General features: G+C 42.6%; 2 protein-coding genes across 5 annotated transcripts; both read right to left on the reverse strand.

Annotated features, from left to right (window-relative positions):
* Nucleotides 1-537: 537 nt before the first annotated feature.
* Nucleotides 538-12,351, reverse strand: stat1a (signal transducer and activator of transcription 1a). 4 transcript variants are annotated; one of them, XM_067501576.1, is made up of 25 exons: nt 12,212-12,351; nt 10,591-10,721; nt 9,100-9,244; nt 8,906-9,001; nt 8,598-8,684; nt 8,337-8,415; nt 8,122-8,213; nt 6,370-6,521; nt 5,459-5,617; nt 5,279-5,371; nt 4,979-5,038; nt 4,874-4,894; nt 4,656-4,746; nt 4,330-4,371; nt 4,120-4,209; nt 3,939-4,037; nt 3,706-3,841; nt 3,551-3,606; nt 3,361-3,455; nt 3,115-3,254; nt 2,602-2,790; nt 2,435-2,510; nt 2,252-2,348; nt 2,060-2,098; nt 538-1,318 (listed from the first exon to the last, which is right to left on the reverse strand). In XM_067501576.1, the coding sequence occupies exons 2-25, from the start codon at nt 10,716-10,718 to the stop codon at nt 1,289-1,291; spliced, it is 2,292 nt and encodes a 763-aa protein (XP_067357677.1). In that variant the 5' UTR covers nt 10,719-10,721; nt 12,212-12,351; the 3' UTR covers nt 538-1,288. The 4 variants fall into 4 exon arrangements, with proteins under 4 accessions (XP_067357677.1, XP_067357675.1, XP_067357679.1 ...); XM_067501574.1 differs by having other exon boundaries at nt 3,361-3,458; XM_067501578.1 differs by lacking the exon at nt 2,060-2,098.
* On the reverse strand, nt 12,212-18,040 carry LOC137125703 (growth/differentiation factor 8-like). The gene is made up of 3 exons (XM_067501587.1): nt 17,260-18,040; nt 16,290-16,660; nt 12,212-16,022 (listed from the first exon to the last, which is right to left on the reverse strand). The coding sequence occupies exons 1-3, from the start codon at nt 17,585-17,587 to the stop codon at nt 15,642-15,644; spliced, it is 1,080 nt and encodes a 359-aa protein (XP_067357688.1). The 5' UTR covers nt 17,588-18,040; the 3' UTR covers nt 12,212-15,641.
* Between the last annotated feature and the right edge of the window lie 1,017 nt (nt 18,041-19,057).

The raw sequence follows: 19,057 nt of genomic DNA on the forward strand, positions 1-19,057 counted from the left end.
AAACATGGATGTAATGAGATGCATGAACGTTTTGGTAAAGAATCACTATTAATTTGCATAAAATTTGCATCTCATTACACACATTATTCTGTTTAACAACAATGTAATAACACAGTAATAAACATGTAATAACTCATTAATAAACGTGTAATAATTCTGTAGTAAAGGCGTCATTAAGGATATAACGAGATGCATAACACTTGGTAAAATTGCCTACAATTTGCATCTCATTACACACACTTATAACAATGTAATAAGACAGTAATAAACATTGTAACATGCATCTAATGAGATGCATAAAAATGTATTCTAATCGTGCATAAATTTCACATCTTATTATATATTTAATGAGATGCTACATTTATGCATATCATATTACATGCTAACAAATAGCTGCAAAATTTTGTGAAGGCTGTGTGTGAAATACATGGTAATAAAATGTTTAAAGTATTTATCGTTTTTATACACATTCATAAATATACATCACATTCACATTCATAAATATACATCAATAAATGACTCACGTGGCAAAATGTATTCCCACTAATGTAAGAGTTTAATTAAAAAAACACTTAACTCAATCACAAGGTGGTTTAATGGTTTTTCTATTTAACTATTAGAACACAACACAAACAGGCATGATGACAGTTTCTTAAATACAAAGCTCAGGTTCACGGATGTGGACACATTTTGTGTATGACAGACATTTACCAGAAACAAACTCTTCATACACAATTTCCTATGATATTTTTCGGCTATTTTGTGCTACAGTTTCTACTTCTCATTATGCAGGATCACATTCTTACTTTTCACCTTTGGAATTTATAAGAAGTTAACATTTATTAAAAATAAGTATTTACACAAATAAAGTGACAGATTACATTATTGTAAAATTTCTTTAAGGCAGATATAACGTTTCTCTATTAGAGCTGGATGATTTAAATTTTTGTCCCATTTGTGTAATTCTTTATCCCCACTCCTGTAACAATTACAGCCACCTATTGTTTAGGTAACAGGGTCCTTGTGTTTTCAACAGAATAAGACTGGGAAACAACATAAAAGACGAATTCTGTGCACACCATGCATTTTCTTTGCTGTCTGCACTGAGGAGTTAAAATACAGAAAAGCACAGATAACATTTCATTCTCTGGTCCCCTGAAAAGTTCTGACTCCATGATTAAGGTCTCTAGACTTTTTTTTACATGATCAACTGAGATCCAAGAAAGAAATGCTTTGAAAGAAAGCACATTATGAAGATGTGGATGAAGTGAAGGCGGTTGTTTCATCTTCAGTTCTGGTCTGAAAACTCTGCACTCATCTGCAAGACAACAAGGACAAGTTAGTGAAATCTGCTTTGTTTTTAAGTGGAAGTTGACGGATGGGCAAACTTGAATATTATCCCTTTTTAAAATACATTAGCAACACAATGAAATGTTCTGAATAAAAAGGAACCTGCAGCAGCAATTGTACATTAAAAATATTTGTGCTGCAAACAGGTTTTTTTTTAGGAAAGCTGGAAAATTATTTCTATAAGTATTACTCAAAATGCAACATGCCATAAAATATAGGAATCTGTGAGTATTCATAGGTGAATTTTATACCAAAACACACATCATCAGGAATAAGATTGATATTAGTAGTGAACATGCTGAAGTTTGTATCTACATACTGGAATATACGCAGTGTAACTAACGTCCTCTAAATGTATTCAGATCAAGTCTCACAGGGACACTCCAATGATTTATTACATTTGCAAAAAGTCAGAAAGCTTTGAGACCAAACAGTCAAAGAGAAAGCAGCAGAAAAGGTGAAATATCCTGATTCAGTCCCCTGGACTGGACCCAATCGTCCTCCAGAACCCAGGAGGAATTCTAACAGTTTCACATGAAGAGGGGGGAAAAACAAATTCCTGTATAAAGTCAGTGGAGTGTCCTTTTCAGTAAGTGCTCTAATTGCTAGCGGTTAGTAAAATAAAGTGTTGCACTCATGGTGTGATACTTCATGCAGTACTCAAATGCACTTCATGTTCAGTAGTGCAACACATTAAAGTTGCATCTACCTCAGTGTCAAACTCTTCAAATCCAATCAGATTGTTCGTCTGAAAGTAGAGCAAGAAGAAAGATACAAGGACAGACATCAGACAGAGTAGAGCTGTGGTCAAATATTTGACTGTTTCATTTGAACAGTTAACTGCAGGCCAAACGAACACAAAAGCTGCCACGCGGGAAGCTGGAGGAGCTGCAGCACTCACCACAGCGTCGATGTCACTGGGACCGACGTACTGCCTCAGAGCCCTGTAGTCATCGGGAGACATTGGCATCATGTTGTCGTGCAGTCGGGATGGATGTCTGCGCCACAGGAAATGACCAAAGTCTTACTAATAACACAATGCACGTGGGATTATTTATGACTCGAGATCGTTTCGTCTGCTTACACTTCAGAGACAGATATGAGCTCCGTCTTCATGTAGCCACTTTCGGGTGGGCTCTCCACATCCATCTGCTCTATGGCTGGAGTCAAGTAACACACACACACACACGTTAAATTGAGAAAAATCCAAAAATGCTACGTTTCTAGTACACGTTTTAGTCAACGTCTTACTCTCTGAAGGTTTGGGGTAGTACTTCCCGAAGGCCTTGTCTTTGGGGATGTTGGGGTAGAGGAAGCGGAGCGGGTTCTCTGGGATGTTCTCTGCGGCCATTACCTTGTAGGTGCGGATGATGTCGGGCAGAGACACGGCGCTCAGCTCCTTCTTCGTGTACGGTTCCACCGAGTGAAAGACCGGCTTGTCTGAGCGGAGACATTATAATCAACGGAGTTTTCGTGGTAACGACATAAGCAAGTACTCGTTTCCAGTCATGTTTCGTGGTAAAATTTTACATCTCTATGTAAAGCCTGCAGCCTTTATTCCTTTAGCCAAAGCATCAGCATCGTCCCGAACTGGTTTTTGACAAACATACTGATAAATAAAAAGGGAAAAAAATTGAAAATAAAATCCAACATTTAGTATTGAGGCCAGGTAAAAATGTAGCTGGTGAAATAACTATCGTTCTGTGTTTTCATTGTGTTAGTTGTTCCGGGGCTCGTGCTCTATTTAACCGTTTAAGACTTTACCGTGCACGTCGTGTTCAATCCAGGTGAAGGTGATGGCTCCCTCCCTGCTGCTCTCGCTGAACCGGAGCAGGAAGGTTCCGGGACACTTGTCGCTCAGCAGGCCCTTCTCCCGCTCCTTACTGATGAAACCCATGATGGAGCTGCGGCACAGGCAGAAGCAACGCGAGGTTTTCAAAGTGCTGCACATGGAGTCAACGCGCAAATTAAGAAAACAATGAACTGTGCAGTTGCAGGCAGGCGGCTCACCCGTCGTTCCACAGGGACAGCAGGTGTCTTTTAATCAGATCCAGGATTCCTTCAATCCACAACCAGAAGGGGAAAGCTTTCTCATTTGCACTCTGCTGCTGGACGAAACAGACGCCGTTTAATTCAGTACAGACACAGATCAGACGCTGAGAGAAAAAAAAAAAAAAAGGATAACTAGTTGTTTGCTCACCTTGCAGAACTTGGTCCATGGGATAAGTCCATCTGGCTGCCTCTGGCCTTTGGCTCCTACACACAAACACATTCAGAAACTGAATTCACCAGTTCACAGTGCCAAAGATCGGCAGCTATCAGAAATGTGCGGGTGTAAAACTGCTGCCTCCTGACCGAGCAGTTTGTCTGCGAGCATGTTGAGCTGCTCCTGGTTCAGGCCTCGCTTGGTGACCGAGGAGAACTGCCAACTGAGGACCTCAGACAGCTGGGACCACTTCGCCGCTGGAGGGGAGAGGAAGAACTTCAGGTTCTGAGAAGAGAAGAGATTTGTTTTGAGCCAACGTCATACTTAAAAAAAAAAAAAGGATTGTTATGTTGTTTAGAATATGTTGTTTAGGTGTCGTCACCTTGGGCTCGGTGGTCAGCATGTTGTACCAGAGGATGGAGGCCCAGCCGCTGGGCAGCTGACAGACGTTGGAGATGACCACCACAGGCAGAGACATGGCCTACAAATATTACAAAGAGTGATAAACAACACGAATTCAGTCTCCTTCACCATCACAGCGGGCTCCTGTGCTCGGCACTCACCTCCAGTTTGATGTCCAGGCCCGACTGGTTGAGCTGCAGCTCGGACTCAAAGCTGAGAGAGTGGAGCTCCTCGGTGACGATCAGAGGGCCCTGAGCGAAAGCAAACGCACTAAGCTCACGCAAAAGTGTGGGAATGTTTTTCCACCCAGCTACAAGTGCTGTCGTATACGCTTCAGTTTGTCATTTTGACTTTTGTATTCGGACTCTTACCTCGTTTGTTCTGTTTCCCGCCACTTTCTGCTCTTTCAGTTGCTGCGTGAGGAAAACAAAATCGGGTTAGAAACACGTTTTAGTTGTGTTTGCACTGAAGAAATCAGCAGCACAAGGCCATTTTGAGCCATAAAGCATCAGGACATCAGGGATTTAAAAAAAAATAAAAAAATTCTGTATTTTTACTCATTTAAGAGTTCAATCAATAACTTATAATCTTTTGTTGCTCTACGTTATTCATCATTCCTACTGTGAAACAATTTAACCACTAACTAAATCTTAATATTCATCAATTTAAATAAATTAAATAAAAAAGCTGCTCTTACCAAATGTCTGAACTCGGCTGCAAGGCTGCCGTTCGACTCCTCCATGTTCATGACTTTGGTGTTTGTTCCCAAAATGTTAAACTTCCGAAACCTGATTTCACACACAAAATCCATCACGTACCGACCTCTACGTTATTTCCAGCTCTAATACTAATCAATAGTAGTGGAAACCTACTCAACCGTATTTAATCAAAAAGTGTAAATGTGATGACACGTACCCTTTTTTCTCTGTAACATCCCTGAGGAGAAGAAGGACGTATGAGATTAGCTAATCAACATGGTCAAATGTTTTATTTGAAGCAGGACACCTCGGACGGACTTACTTATCAAACACAGCCTTGACTTTGAGTTGGTAGTTAAACTCTTGCAGCTTCACCAGGAACCTGAGCGAGAAAGGAAACAGGAAGTTGGCGCTGACGTGCAACACAGACGAAAAAGGTTTCATCAGTTTTGACAAACTAAAGGAAGCACAGAGCTTCATTATTCTGTCTGAGATGTCAGTACAGTTTGAAAGGGAAGGCAAAGGAACGTTTTTGTGCATCTGTAAATTTCCTTTAGCATGAAGACTCACTCACGTCTATAATCTTGTAATCTTTAGACACGCCCGGCATTTTGTGTCTTACCGCAGTTTCACAGTGAACTGGACGCCCGTTTTCAACACCAGGGGTCTCTGTGGGTGGGTGGGCATGCAGGGCTGCCTCTCCACAACCAGAGAGCTACAAACAGACAAAGGATTTTCACAATCATGAAATATAGTCACTTAGAACCAGATAAAGAAAACTTGAGTTAAAGAGTTTCCTCACTTGGAAAGGAGATTCTTAAGGAGCTCCAGGGCTCGCGCCTCCAGTAACCCCTTCTTCTGTGGGATCGGGTCATGGTCATAGGTCAACTTCTGCTCCAACTCCTGCAGCTTCTTTAGGTGCTGACGCACCTGCTGCAGACTCTCTGCTACTGCTGTGAACCTGCAGGAGCAAGAGGAAGAGGAGGAGGAGAAAGGAGCGGAAGAACGTAGAGGAGAGATGGTAGGAGGAGAAATAAGAAGAGGTGAGAGCAGGAGAGGGATAGGAGGAGGTGGCAGGAAGCAGCAGTGGAGAAGTTAGGAGAGCCAGTGAAAGGAGGGTGAGAGAGGAAGAAGAGGATGAACACACAGGAAGAGGAGGAAGAGGAAGGAAGAAGGAAAGACAGACGGTAAAGGAGAGATGAAAAGATGAGGGAAAACGAGGTGAGGAGAAGAGAAGAGATGGAGAGGAAGCAGGAGCAGAAGAAGAAAAAGGAAGAGGTGAAGCATGAGAGGAAAGGATCGAAAAAAAGACATTGATGACGAGCAGAAGTGTGGAGACACAGGAAGGAAAGAGAGTGAGAGGATGAACAGCTAGGAAGAGGGAGAGGGGGAGGAGGAAAATGAGCCAGACATTAGAGAGGAGACGAAAAGATTAAGGAAGAGGAAAACAGAAAGGAGGAAGAGAAGAAGAACAGGGTCAGAGAGTGAAAGGAGGTTGAGGAGAAAAAGGAAGAGAAAGAAGAATAAGGAGGTGGATGATGAAAAGGGGATAAAGGAAGAGGAGGAGAGGGGAGGAGGTCACACAGGAAAAAGGATTGAGAAGAGCGTTTAGTTCATAAAGGAGGTGGGAAATGAGAATTGGACTTTGGACTACAAGGATGATAAAAATCCTAAACTAGGGATTTGTTGTGAGAAAGGGGGCGTGAACCACACCAGTTCTGCAGCTGGTCCACGCAGGCGTTGGGAGGACCCCCGATACAGGCGATCTGCTGCCGCTGCTTCCACTCCGGCAGCTCCTCCGAGATCAGCTCGGACAGCAAGGCCTGAGTGACCTGCAGCAGCTCGGACAGCTGCGTCACCACGTCCTGACACAATCAGCAGAGACACAACAGGTTCAGGGCTACGTCTGAAGACTTTGCAGAGGCAGGACAAACGTAACGTTCGCTTCTGGTGTGGCAGCAGCGGAGAGAGAGTACTGTACTTTCCCACTGATAGGAATCATAAGTGAGTCAAAGCTGAACACACACACACAGACAGACTTTTGAAAATGTCCATCTGAAAAAACACCACAAACCCACTTAGAAAGCTTGAACAAAGAACTTTTGTTCAGCGTCCCAGTCATCAGGTAACCGTTCAACCGTGGGTGCTCTGCAAACAGGAGCTGCTAGCCGACGATTTGGCACGTTACATCGTGTTACTGTGCCAAAACGTGCAGGTGGAGCCATTATGTGCGGTTTTGTTATTATGAGCGACCGGTTTTCGGCTCAGTTTACCGCAGGCTCGTGTTCATAGCTTTTTAAAATGTTGCATTTACCGCTGTCAGTCAGCTAATCATTATCAGACTATTAAAATTTATTAAACGAAGGATCTTATCACTGTAGGTTTGTTAGATCAGAAACCTTATCGGATTTATTTATTATGGTTTTTATTATTTCCATCTAGGCTACTGTGTGTCCAACGTGTAGCTCAGTGTAGTTTATACAGTTTATTTGGAACTAATCTAATCATACAAACTAATGAGAAGCCGACTATCCAGAATGATCTATGGTAAAAACGATCCGCTGGATCCGCTGGATGGGTAACCATGGAGATTGGAGATCTGCCCGATCAAACACAGGTGACTTTGCCATGTACCTGTTCACTTAGTTTGATTTGATGACTCACAGACGAAACGCGTGAGGGGGCTGAATGTGCCCTGTCATTAACATCCAAGTGTGTCTCTGAAAACAGGGACACACCTGTTAAACGTCCTCTGTCCTTTAAGGTGGGCAAACACACGAATACAGAAAGTATTGTAACTGTGTCCACCCAGTCCCCTAAGATCTGTCTTCAGGACCAAATACATTTTATTTTCTCTCACCACAGTAAACTACTTGGCGATTCCTGATTGTTTAGGATGAATATAATGATGGTAAAACAGAGCTAAAACCATTCGTGTTATCAATTTAATTTAATTTATTTCGAGCATTATCCAAATATCTTTAGCCTGATGAAGACTTAAAACATCAGCAGGCTGCAGTTAAAAATGATGCATATGATTTATACCGGGGAGCATTGATAAAATCACTTGATAAAGTCAGATTGTATTTTCAGGAACTGCTTGCTGTTCTCAGGTCACCTGAACTACTGTCTATGTCTTCTACTCTAGTACCAGGGTGCTGGACAAATACAGTACGACCACGATCCAATACGCTGTAACTCTGCGTGTAAGCAGAGCGCCACCTACAGACCATATACTGTAATCACATGCCATCACATGGGACTAGAGGCTGATCAATTCACGTGGCAGAGACTGACACTCAATGGCTACATCTGTAAACAAAGCTCTTAGAGTAATCAGCAAAAAAAAAAAAAAAGGGGGGGGGGGGGGGGGCGTTATCTTTGGCTTGCATTTCTGCAAATTTGCATTTTGAAACCTTTACAAATATTATTTTTTTTTAAACCACATCGCACAGCTCTGCTCACCTGTCGTTTGGCCTTCAGCTCGAAGCACATCCTCCCGACCACCATCTTCTCCTTCTCCAGCTCCTTCGGTGTCATGCCGTTCATTTCGTTCTCTGTGCAAACATCAAATAAGACCCCAGCTTCACTAGTGCTTTGGACTCACTTGCGATAATGCTTGGTAAGAAAATTAGATCTCCACCACTTTTGAGTTGATTTGTAAACCACATTTTCCTCACCTCTGTTCTTCAGTGTGTTGATTTTGAAGTCGTACTCGTCCTGCAGGTCTTCTACGTTCTTAATGTTCTGATCCGCAACCTGGGCGAAAATGCTGCAGCTTTATTACAACATTTTTAGCAGGTTACACTGCATAAATCTTTATTATTAAAGAAGACAAACAAAACCTGCTTGAACAACATATCTAACACATTTAGGTGACACGACGAGTTCAGAGGCTGGAGCTAGAAGTTCATGTATCAGAAAATAAAAGTTTGTCTCACCTGGACTCTGTCTTTCATCTCCTTCACTTTGTTGTCCAGCTTTTGTTTCTCCACCACCATGGCCGACACCGCGTTTTCGCCTTCCTGCTGCAGAAATCAAGGAAACAACAAGTTTGCCCACAATTTCCAGATGAATTTTCCCACGAAAACAAAGGCGTTTAAGCCAAAAATAAAATGAGAATGTGTTATGCATTTATGATGGGAAACCTGATCCCTGGTATGTGCGGTTTTCTACAAATGATTTTCACATTTTTGAATATTGCACCGGTTCTATGAAATCAAATAAGTGAACTCAGCAGAGGGGTTACCTCTAGACTCTTGGCACTGTCCAGGATCTTCAGCTCCTCCTTCAGGTTTCTGGAAATAATCATGGCCATATGGACGGGGTCTTCCTGGAACCGATCCTGCAGAAACAATAACTCTACGTTTAGAATCTAAACACTTTAAACTACAATTACAATACAGTCTGGTGCAGCTCAGTCCTGAAGCTGCAGCCTCTGACCTGCAGGTTCCTCTTGATCTTGCGGATGTTGTGCTGCAGCAGGAAGTTGTTCTCCAGGGCGAAGCGGCTGTGCTGGTCGTCCAGCTGAGCCAGGAGGTCGTGGAACCGAACTGTGGCCAGCGAGTCTTGAAGCGCGACAGTGTCCCTGAGGAGATTATTGCCATTATTGTTCACAGTTTCCCAGAGTCTGGGACGACATCTTAACATGCCCGGCTTAAAATTATTTTGATTTCATTGTCGTTTCAGAGTAAAATTCACATTTGTTTTTGTTTGACAATCAAAAGCCGTAAAATATTGAATTTACACTGATATAAAAGAGAATAAAAGGGAAAAAAAAGGCATTCTGGACATATGACAGTAGTTCCCAAACTGGTTGGCGCCCCCCTAGGGCGGCCCAGAGTCACAACAAGGGGGGGCACGTAAATGTAAACAGTATATGTCAGCCCTGCCACACTGCTAGCATGGATACAATTGTGTAAGGACGGCTAAGGAAACGTAGAGCTGGTTGTAAGTCAATGCCAACAGCTTCAAAGGCTGCAGGGACCAAAACAAAGACAAGAACATACGATGGGGCATTTGTCGCTCTCGGTTTCACCAGCACGTTAGCTGGTCATGAGGAGAGGCCACAGTTTACCGTGTGTCTTAGAATATTAGCTTCTGATAGTATGAACAAGTTAAGATGCCACTTCACAACCGGAATGCAAAGATAAGCCTGTTGATTCTTCATGGAAAACTGCCATGTCCAGCAGTGTGACTTTACCAAAGCGGCATCTGTACTGTTCTGCAAACACTCAACTCGCTTCTTAGAAAGTAGCGTACAGAGTTGCATAGTGTAAAACAACCAAACACTGCGGCTGAGGAATTAATACTTCCTACTGCTACTGATGTGGTTTTAACCAGAATTGATTAGCCAACAGCAAACATATCGAGCACATCTGCTGAAAGCAGAGCTGTTACACAGTAAAACTGTTCAAAGTTCCTAATGTGTCGCTCTATTTAAGAAAAAAAAAAAAACGGATATGTGATATGATACTATGGATTCTTATAGTTCTTCTGGGTTCTTTATTAAATCCAGGCAACACTTAAATAAAACTTTGCAATGAATTCTTTACGACGTTGCAAACAAATGGCATTTCTCAAAGTGTACATTTTTATCAGTCTATGCAGGGGGTGGGGGGCTTAAAAGTATTTTTTACCCACAAGTCCACTGACATGTGAGAAGGTGGAACCAGAGAATGTTTCACTGTTTTCTATTAATTTTTTTTGTATCGGACACCAATTAACCATTACTAACTGGTACTTGTACTAAAAATTAACTAGGTTCAAGAAACAATATCAATCATTATAATCATCCTCTTCGTGGCCTGACCTGTCTTAACCTTTTAAACCTAACTTGCGGGGACATTTGGGTCATAATTAACAGTCTAAAAAAGGCAAACATAGAAAATAAGGATAAAGAGCAACTTTTGGACAAAATGTCCATTTTCTCACCAATCGATGCTCTCGATCCACTTGCTCAGGTACTGTCGAATGTCCATGGGGAAGGAGTCATCGTACAGCTGGTCCACCTGCTCCAGGTACTTGCAGTCCAGCATCTGAAGCTGGCACCACTGCGCCATTGTCTGGGGAACAAGTGCATCCTCATGGTTCACTCAGGTCAAACTAGAACCTGACAGATTAATGCCAACATGGATGCGTCACAGATTTTAAAATGTGCCAATAATTTTATAAAGATTTCTTGAATATAAAGTGATGAGCTGCTTGTTTTGTTTAACTCCTTCAACGCGTCACTGCTCCCACAGCCATCAGGTTTGTTTTCCTAATCCCGAAAGTGACTGTGACGTTAGGAAATTAAAGCACTAATTAAACAATTAAATCATAATCTGTGTAGTCATTTTCTGTCCTTTCCGCAGAGTGGTCAGAGGTCAAAAGTCAGGGAGCTCTGGAGCTTGTATAAATGGCAAAGAAAATCTCCTTGTGCTCACTAGACCAAACCAGCTACTTGTTTTCTGTGCAAGAAATCAGAAATAGCGAGAGTAAAATTACACCAGGCCGTGTTCCTCTTTCTCCGTGACTCATTTCTGGTGAGGAAAACTTAATTTTCTCAATCAGGCTTTAGGCTTTTTGTCAAGGCTTTAATGGCTAAGGGTGAAAGTTAATTTAGATTTAAATGAAAAGTCAAAAGTTGAAGGAGCTTTGAGATGCATTCGCTATCAAAAGGAAAGTAAAGCATCTGAGATTTGAAAGTCTTCAACATTACGTCTTCTCTTAAACAATGCAAATAATAAATACCTGAACAAAAAGAAAAACTGATGTCAATCTTACTGATCCTCGCATGTAAAGATAAATGATAAACTACTCTTAAATAAAACATTATTTTTCAACAGACCAAAAGTGTTATGAAAGCTATTTTCAAATACAAGTGTTTAGTATCATTTAAGCTCTGAGTGATTATGTTTTGTCATCGTAATCTGGAGAAGAGAAAGTAGGGCAGCTGTTTCCATAAGTTTCATTTTCCCCGCTGACATCCTTTCTGGCTCCAGCATCAGTCTCACTGCATCCGTCAGCGAACAAACCTCACCTGGACACACGTTCCCCGTTGGTCACTTTTACATCAAAACTGCTATTTAGGTTTACTTACGTGTCTACATCACAAAGACTTCTTTTTGGGGGGGGGGGGGGGGGGCGCATTTTGGGTCTCTAGCCATGCACAGCTATTAAACAACAGCCCAAATGTGTGTAGTTAACCAGGTGTTACACTGACGATTTCCACACTAGGACAAGCTTGCGGTTGTCAGTGTAACGTTGCTCTTTAGCTAGCGCCGCAGTGGTGGGCGGTGACAGAGGTCGTCAACCGATGCAAAAAAAGTAAAAAAAAAAAAAAAAAAGTAAAAAGTCACATTGTGACTAAATTAACTGCTGCTTGATGAAATGCCAGTAGATAAACTACACATAAGGAAGCTGAGGACAGACACTTGTGACGTTAGCTAAGTTACTAATACCGTGCAAACTAAACTGCTAGGTTTAGTTGGCGAATTTAACTTCACGAGCACAAAGAGCTACTTTGGGCTAAATAACACCACAGCGTGAGGAAGTAAGTCGTTGAACTTACCTTCTATTTTCGGGAAACGTGCACAGTCTCTGACAGAAACGCGGGGCAGCAGGTGAAGCGGTTTCCCGAAATGGAGCAACGAAACTGCTGGACTTACTAGTCGACCTGGTTCTGAAAAGGTGTGGGTGCCTGACTGTGCGGAAACGACGTCAGCAAATCAGCGACTAGGTTTCGCGACATGCACCCGCCCCTTTGTTCATGACAGCCAATCATAATAAAGGACAGAGGCTGTTCCGTCAGATTGCACGCTCCCCCAAAACAACAGTAACACACATGGTGTTTTTTTTAGAACATGCGATGAGTATTAGTACAAAAAGGAATACGCACGTGACATATGTTTGAGAGAAAATAGGTTTGTCAAGGCATATATATGCAGCTATGTATTTTTTAAACAACCAAAAGCAAATGAACGTTGGATCCTCGGGGGGGACAGCCAAAAGGGAGAACAGCTTCCAGTGACCACGTGTTTTCAGAGAAACCGAAAGAAACCAGAGAAATCTGAAAGTTAAACCTGAGACAAGACAGTTTTAGTTTTATCCAAATCAGAATAGAATAGAGAACTTTATTTTCCGACAGTATATGGTATATAGAAAACAATAGAAATAACTTTTCAGATTTATGATCCCATGATCAAATTTGAACCCCATAATGAAAAATAATATGATCTTTAAAAGAAAACTCACGCTTTGACTTTAATCTTGTGAACTTGTGTATGTAAGTGTTAATATTTAACTACTTTCCCAACCTTGAGCCCAAAACGGTAAAAAAAATTGAGAAAACATTTAATTAAACTTCATGATTTTTAATAATTATGTCTAATATTTTCTCTTTTTGGAAAATATTCCATATAGTCTGTGAAGTTTGCAGATCGAAATCCGCAAATTATACGCTTCCGACTTCAACGATGAGGGGACAGCTGTCACACAGCAAAAGTCTGTGTAACACTACTTTAAAGGAATAAAAGCATCTACTGCCTCCAAATAAGATGTTTGTTCTATGCTACATAACAAAGCTAGTGGCGATATTGTTATTGTTATCAATGCACAAAAAATGGACATGTTAACTGACACTGTAGGCAAACTCCCTCCTCACATGCACAAACAATGGCAAACATTTGCAGCACATTTTTCATAATGCATTCACATATACAGAGTTGCATGTCTTTGGACAGATGCACATACAAGTCTAACTGCATTTTCCCTTTTAACTCCTGCAGTGCTTCAACCATAAAGCACAAAATACAAAATGACCTCCCTTTAAAAGCACGGTTTGGCACACCCGTGTGGCAGAAACTCGACTCTCTTATTCTGAATATAGGACTGACGTTGTTGCCCAGAAACATATGGATTTGGCGCTTGCAGCACTTGTGTGGAGCAGATTTCGACCTATAAATAAAACTTTACATCAAACTTTTCTGCCCACAATAAAAGCAAATTAGCACTCAAAGACCTGACATGGGCTAAAAAAATGATCTTACTTTACATACTTTTCACCAGCGGTTCACAACAAAACTAAAAGCACCGGCAAAATGTAAATGTATAAACTTTTATATAATCCACAGTCATATTATTAAGCTGTAAAACTCTGAAAACTAGTAACTAGTTCACAAATAGTTTTTAGTTACAGTCTCTCAAAGTTGGATATTGTGACTTTTTTCAAATGCAGTGAATTAAACTGTTTTACATCAGGTTTCCAATGAAAAACATGATAAACCGCAACACATCTTCACATCTTACACAATTAAACCAACATGAACGGACATTTTGCAGCCATGTGACAACACAAACTGTTAAAACAGTTTGCCCGGGGTCACTGCAGACTCACAAACCACTTATGGTAAAACAAAGACTTTTGGGTCAGAGACCCCCGTGAAGCCCAACAACAGCCAGGACATCTGCACTCGGCTTCAAATCGGCCAGAAACCTCCCCCTGCGATCACATTTTACACCCTTACATGGATCCTAATCTTCACTGGGAAGTTTTACTTTACCAGTGAGCGACAGCATGGCAAAGTACATTTACCCCAGTACTTCATCACTGTACAAATTTGTCCACGTGGCCAAGAGGCATCACTGTTACAGCGGGTGCGCTACAGGTGCAACAGAGCACATGTCGGCACCATTTCAGAGGCGGAACCACCAGGAAGAGGAATGAAATGCCTTTTCTTTTCTGCACAGATACACAACCCTGCAAATGTGTAGTGCAGGCAACACGTAAAACACGAATAAGCTGCAGGATGTGAGTGAGAATGAAACCATCCAAAGGCAGGGGATGAAATTAGCCTCTAGGTGTTAAGGATCAGATGAAGAAAGCTGTGTTTGCGTACAGGAAAACTCCATAGGGGAGATTTAGGTTTTGTGATGCTGCCTGGTAATTTAGCCGACTACACGAAGCCATGATGCTGCAAGTGAGGATACAACGGCCGTCTCCGAGCGAGAGACTGACGTTTACCACATATCACACAAGCCATCACAAAGAAAACTACAAAAAAAACTTCATCACTGCAGTGCTCGTGGTCACAGCGAGGAGTTTGCAAACAAGCATCGGGACAACTAGGCTCAGAGTCACTCAGTTCATGTTTTTCAAAATAAAGGCGCACATGAAAGACACCCTGCAGGGATCGCTCGGGCCAAGGCTCAAACCAGGACACGTTTTCATAAGAGAGGAGGACAGGAAGCAGCAGGAGGAATTTTGTGGGAGTATCTTATAAAAATGCCTGACGTTTATGATGTTAATAAAATTTTAGAAAATCCTTGAAACTATTGATGAAAATGTGTTTCCATCTGAGGACAAACAACAAATCCTCTCAAAATAGCTTTAAAAATAACAACACAGGTTGAATCTACATGTTTAACACTTGTTAACGTCTTGCTACGTTATAGAAGTTGGTATAGTTGGTGCTGAAATGTGAAACACTTCCTTTCCATGAGTGTCACCCAAGTCTTATTCGCTTTGGGCCTGAGAGTAGGTTGATGTGGTCCTATTCAGTCTGCTGCCGAACTGCATCTTTCCTGATGCGTGAAGAACATGCAAGATGCTCAGGTGAGCAGAAGCTCTTCGCAGTAAACTAAAAACAATAACTTAAAGCAGCTTTAGTCCTTTTTGGTAACAACAATGGGTCAGTGGATCTCATGCTTCTCATAGGTGTTGTTTTTGGCCCAAGTTGCAAGTTGTTTGTTGACAAATCACTTGCTATTTTTCCAACATTTTCTGAATAATTTCTGTGATCTCTATCACTTTTATGTCCTCAATCAGAATAGCATCTTTTGTCACGTCTTACTTTTTGGTTTCTATCTAGTTTTTGGAGGCCTTGGGCCTCTTTCAGTGATGGATTGGGTCAAATGTTGGATTTGTTTGCATAATTTTTAAGGGTTGCTGGAAACAGATCTTCTCTTCTCAATCCTAAGTCTCGCAGGAGGCCTGGATTTCCTCAGGAGCAGCCGCAGTGGTCGACCACCATGGACGGGATCTTGCCGTAGATGATCTGCTCCTTGCGGTTGAAGTAGAGCATGTTGATGGGCGACATCTTGGTGGGCGTGCAGCAGGGCCCCGCAGTGCCACGCGGGTTCGCCTTGTTCACCAGGTGAGCGTGCGGGTACTGCTGCAGGTGCGTGAACTTGCACTCGCCCGAGCAGTAGTTGGCTCGGTAACGCTTGGGCGCGATGATCCAGTCCCAGCCAAACTCCTCGAAGTCGACGGTGAGCGGGTAGCGGCAGCAGCGCGTCTCGGCAGACTCCTCATCACAGTTGAGGCCCGAGTCACGGCGGGATCTCTTGGGGCTGTCGAGGATCTTCACCTCGATGAATGGTTGCTGGAATAAAAATATATATAAAGGGATGTGAAGGCAATATCTTAGTGGACTTAACTGTACTATGTACCATAGTACTAGCATTGCTTTATTGTGTATCTGTTTTCCAAATGTGCCCCTTTCTTTGTGGATCTATCTGCTCTGGCCCCCCATTTGAAAGTTTCTAGACAGATCCCTGCATATGAGTGTGGGAAAAGTGTTTATCTCCTATGTCAAATTTTGTTAGACCTTAGGAGATATTCACATCGGATGTCCTCATTGTGGACGTACCAGTCCTTCCTCTCCCGGCTCTGCTGAGGTCACAGCCAGATCTTCTCCTTTGGAGTCGTAAGCGTTGATTTCGATCCCGTAGTTGGTCTCTGGTTGACGAAGCCAAGCCTGCAGCAGAGACTTGATGTCAATGCTCTGCCAGGAGCTGGCGCCGGCGTCCGTGTCGATCTTCAGGGAACGCACCCTTACTCGGGTGCTGTTCCCCTCCTTTCCAGGTTTGAGGCGAGAGATCTGCAGGAAGACGGCGGTGACGGCGTCGGCCGGCCGCAGGTGGACCCACAGCTGAGCGCTAAGGATGTTTTTGGGCTGGATTTTTGGGCTGAGGCCGAACAGACAACAGGAGGACAAGTCGTCCGGGGAGATTTGATTAGCTGCAAGAGAGAGAAAAAACAGACAAAGCAGGACGTTTGCGGGAGACACTGAAGCCTATAATTTCTGTCACTTTCTGAATGACACCATCATTGTAGAAACATTTTACACTTTTTCTCGTTAAATCTTGAAAAAAGTAAATTGGTTCTGAGTATTCACAATCTTCAAAAAATGAATCTCCATGTTCACTGTGACCCCTTGACCTCTAGGAACATTCAAATTCAGCAGGCACAAAGTGTCTTGTCCACTCTGTGCGTCTTTACTATTCTATTACATGTTTGTGGGGGCTTCTCTGGGGAAAATGTGTAGATGAAAAACAGGATGGATGGATCAACTTTTTTGTGTGTGCATTGTAAATATGCATTTAAAAATGTTCAGCTATTCTAATTGAATACGTTTGGATTGCGTGGTCTTAAACTAGTGTTGAAAAAACACACTGGCCACACTTTCACTCAAACTGCGTTTCAAGTCTCTTGTTTTCTGCCTGCAACAAGCTTTGCGCAAAGGATTTACGCAAGAACTTCTCCTTTTACGCACGGCGATCAGAAAGTAGAATTCATTAAAAAAACGCCGCAAACCCTTTTTGGTTGTGGTTACGTACGGTTGGTGGCCATGGTGATGATGGTCTCTGTCGTTGCGTGGTCCTCGTCTTCCACCCGCGGGTCGTACTGGTCCAGGAGCTGCATCAGAGGAGGCGCTTTGGGGAGCAGCTGACGGATCATGTCCCGGCTGATGTTGGGCGCCTGCTCGAGCCGCAGGATGCTGAGGATCTGGGACTTGATGCTGTGGAGCCTCATCTGCTTGCTGTGCTCGCGGAAGTCGCAGGCTGAGCACTGCTCTCCGCTCTCCGCCATCAGCTTCGAGGTCTGGTTCACCTCCATGAAAAATCCGGCAGAGAAGAAGACGGTCAGACTGAGCACGAAGAGCATCCTGGACCAAAGCACAAGGTCGCTGCAGTGACGCTGTCTGATATGAATCTGTCACCAGCGGGTCTCAGGACTTTATGATTAGCTGCCGGGGGGGGGGGGGGGGGGGACGGGACTTCAACAAAATGAGGGGGCGTTTAAAGAGGTAGGAATTTTGTTTTGTGCTGTGATAGTGTGTCCAGCTATAATAGAAATGTGGAAATGTGGATTTTGTGACTGATTTTTAGTTCGGAGTATGATGGCGAACTGCACTCTGAGCTCATCGGGGTTCATTCATTTCCATAAACTATGGAGACATAGACTCTTAATGTTTAACTGACAGAGGGAACAAAATCCCAAACTTGAAGGTGACAATATAAAACTGTCATAATTTATGCTGAGACCCAATGTTGGGAATTGTATAAATTGTAACCTCCCCCCCCCCCTCCCCAAACCTATGCCACAGGCATGAAAAGCTGCAGTTATGTAAGGTTTAATTAAGGTGTTTAATTATCGGCTTCTCCTCACTGACGGATGGAGCATTTAAGTATCTGTTGACAGCAGAAAAGAAGCTTTTGAAATCGTTTTTAAAGGCTTGAAGTATTAAACGAGTTTAGATCCTGTGAAACCTTTTCTTGATAAGTCCAGGGCCAGAGGGGGGCCAAAAAGGGGTCTCTGAGCACCCCAGGTGCTGCCCCCTGCCAGAACGAGATGGTGGGACGTGTCTGCTGTCCAACAGAGATGATCAAATCTGAAGCTAAAAATAACTCACTACCATTCTAAAGAAAACATGTTTTTTACCTGTTGGAGGTATTTTCATGTTTTCTGTCACCGAGCAGATTAGGAATTGGTAGATTATTATTTTGTTCATGACTTTTTGGAGTTAAAAACGTATAATAAGTTGACTGCGCACACTTACACATTTATCATTAGAGAGGCCTTGACGTAAAAATTGTGGAACATTTTCCACCTACTTTTCTGCAACACTGCGCCGCCTGAAATCGTCCATTTAATCCAAGTTGAATATTGTTTTGGAAAATGTTGACATTGGGTTCAATTTTCACCTCGTACCACATGATACCTGCTTCTTTATATTGTTGTTAGCATTTGGCCTGTGTCTTGTCAAACTGGTTCATATGGCATGTAAACAGAAACCTCTCTGTCAGGGCAGGAGTCAAGATGATTAAAAGTCAGTGAAGCTCATCATCACTCACTGTGTCTCATTTTGTCTTCCGGGCAGTGAGACCTGAACCAGAGGAAATGACACCTGCCGTCCAGCCGAACAGCGAGGAGGGAAAGTTTAAACGTTAGTTTGTGAGACGGTCTCCCTCATGTGCACAGATGAAGTAATAATGTGTCCATGTAATTCGCAATGCAAAGCTCATCTTTCGCCCTTTTCAACGTCTTTCTTGATTCAGCATTTATTTTTGCACGTCCACAAAAACCCCCTGCAGCCACAGAATGTCAAATTACCCGCTGAAGGTGTCATTTTCT

This window comes from Channa argus, chromosome 4 (assembly GCF_033026475.1).
Source record: "Channa argus isolate prfri chromosome 4, Channa argus male v1.0, whole genome shotgun sequence".
NCBI lineage: Eukaryota > Metazoa > Chordata > Actinopteri > Anabantiformes > Channidae > Channa > Channa argus.

Excerpts from the sequence above, each read along its gene's own strand:
- stat1a (XM_067501574.1), bottom strand. The coding sequence starts at position 10,718 with ATGGCGCAGTGGTGCCAGCTTCAGATGCTGGACTGCAAGTACCTGGAG. Across the intron at positions 3,255-3,360 it reads CTGTCCCTGTGGAACGACGG|CTCCATCATGGGTTTCATCA; the intron begins GTGAGCCGCCTG and ends CCTGTGCCGCAG. Across the intron at positions 1,319-2,059 it reads TTGAAGAGTTTGACACTGAG|ATGAGTGCAGAGTTTTCAGA; the intron begins GTAGATGCAACT and ends GTTGTCTTGCAG.
- LOC137125703 (XM_067501587.1), bottom strand. The coding sequence starts at position 17,587 with ATGCTCTTCGTGCTCAGTCTGACCGTCTTCTTCTCTGCCGGATTTTTC. Across the intron at positions 16,661-17,259 it reads CATCACCATGGCCACCAACC|CTAATCAAATCTCCCCGGAC; the intron begins GTACGTAACCAC and ends TCTCTCTTGCAG. Across the intron at positions 16,023-16,289 it reads AGCCGGGAGAGGAAGGACTG|CAACCATTCATCGAGGTGAA; the intron begins GTACGTCCACAA and ends TTTTTATTCCAG.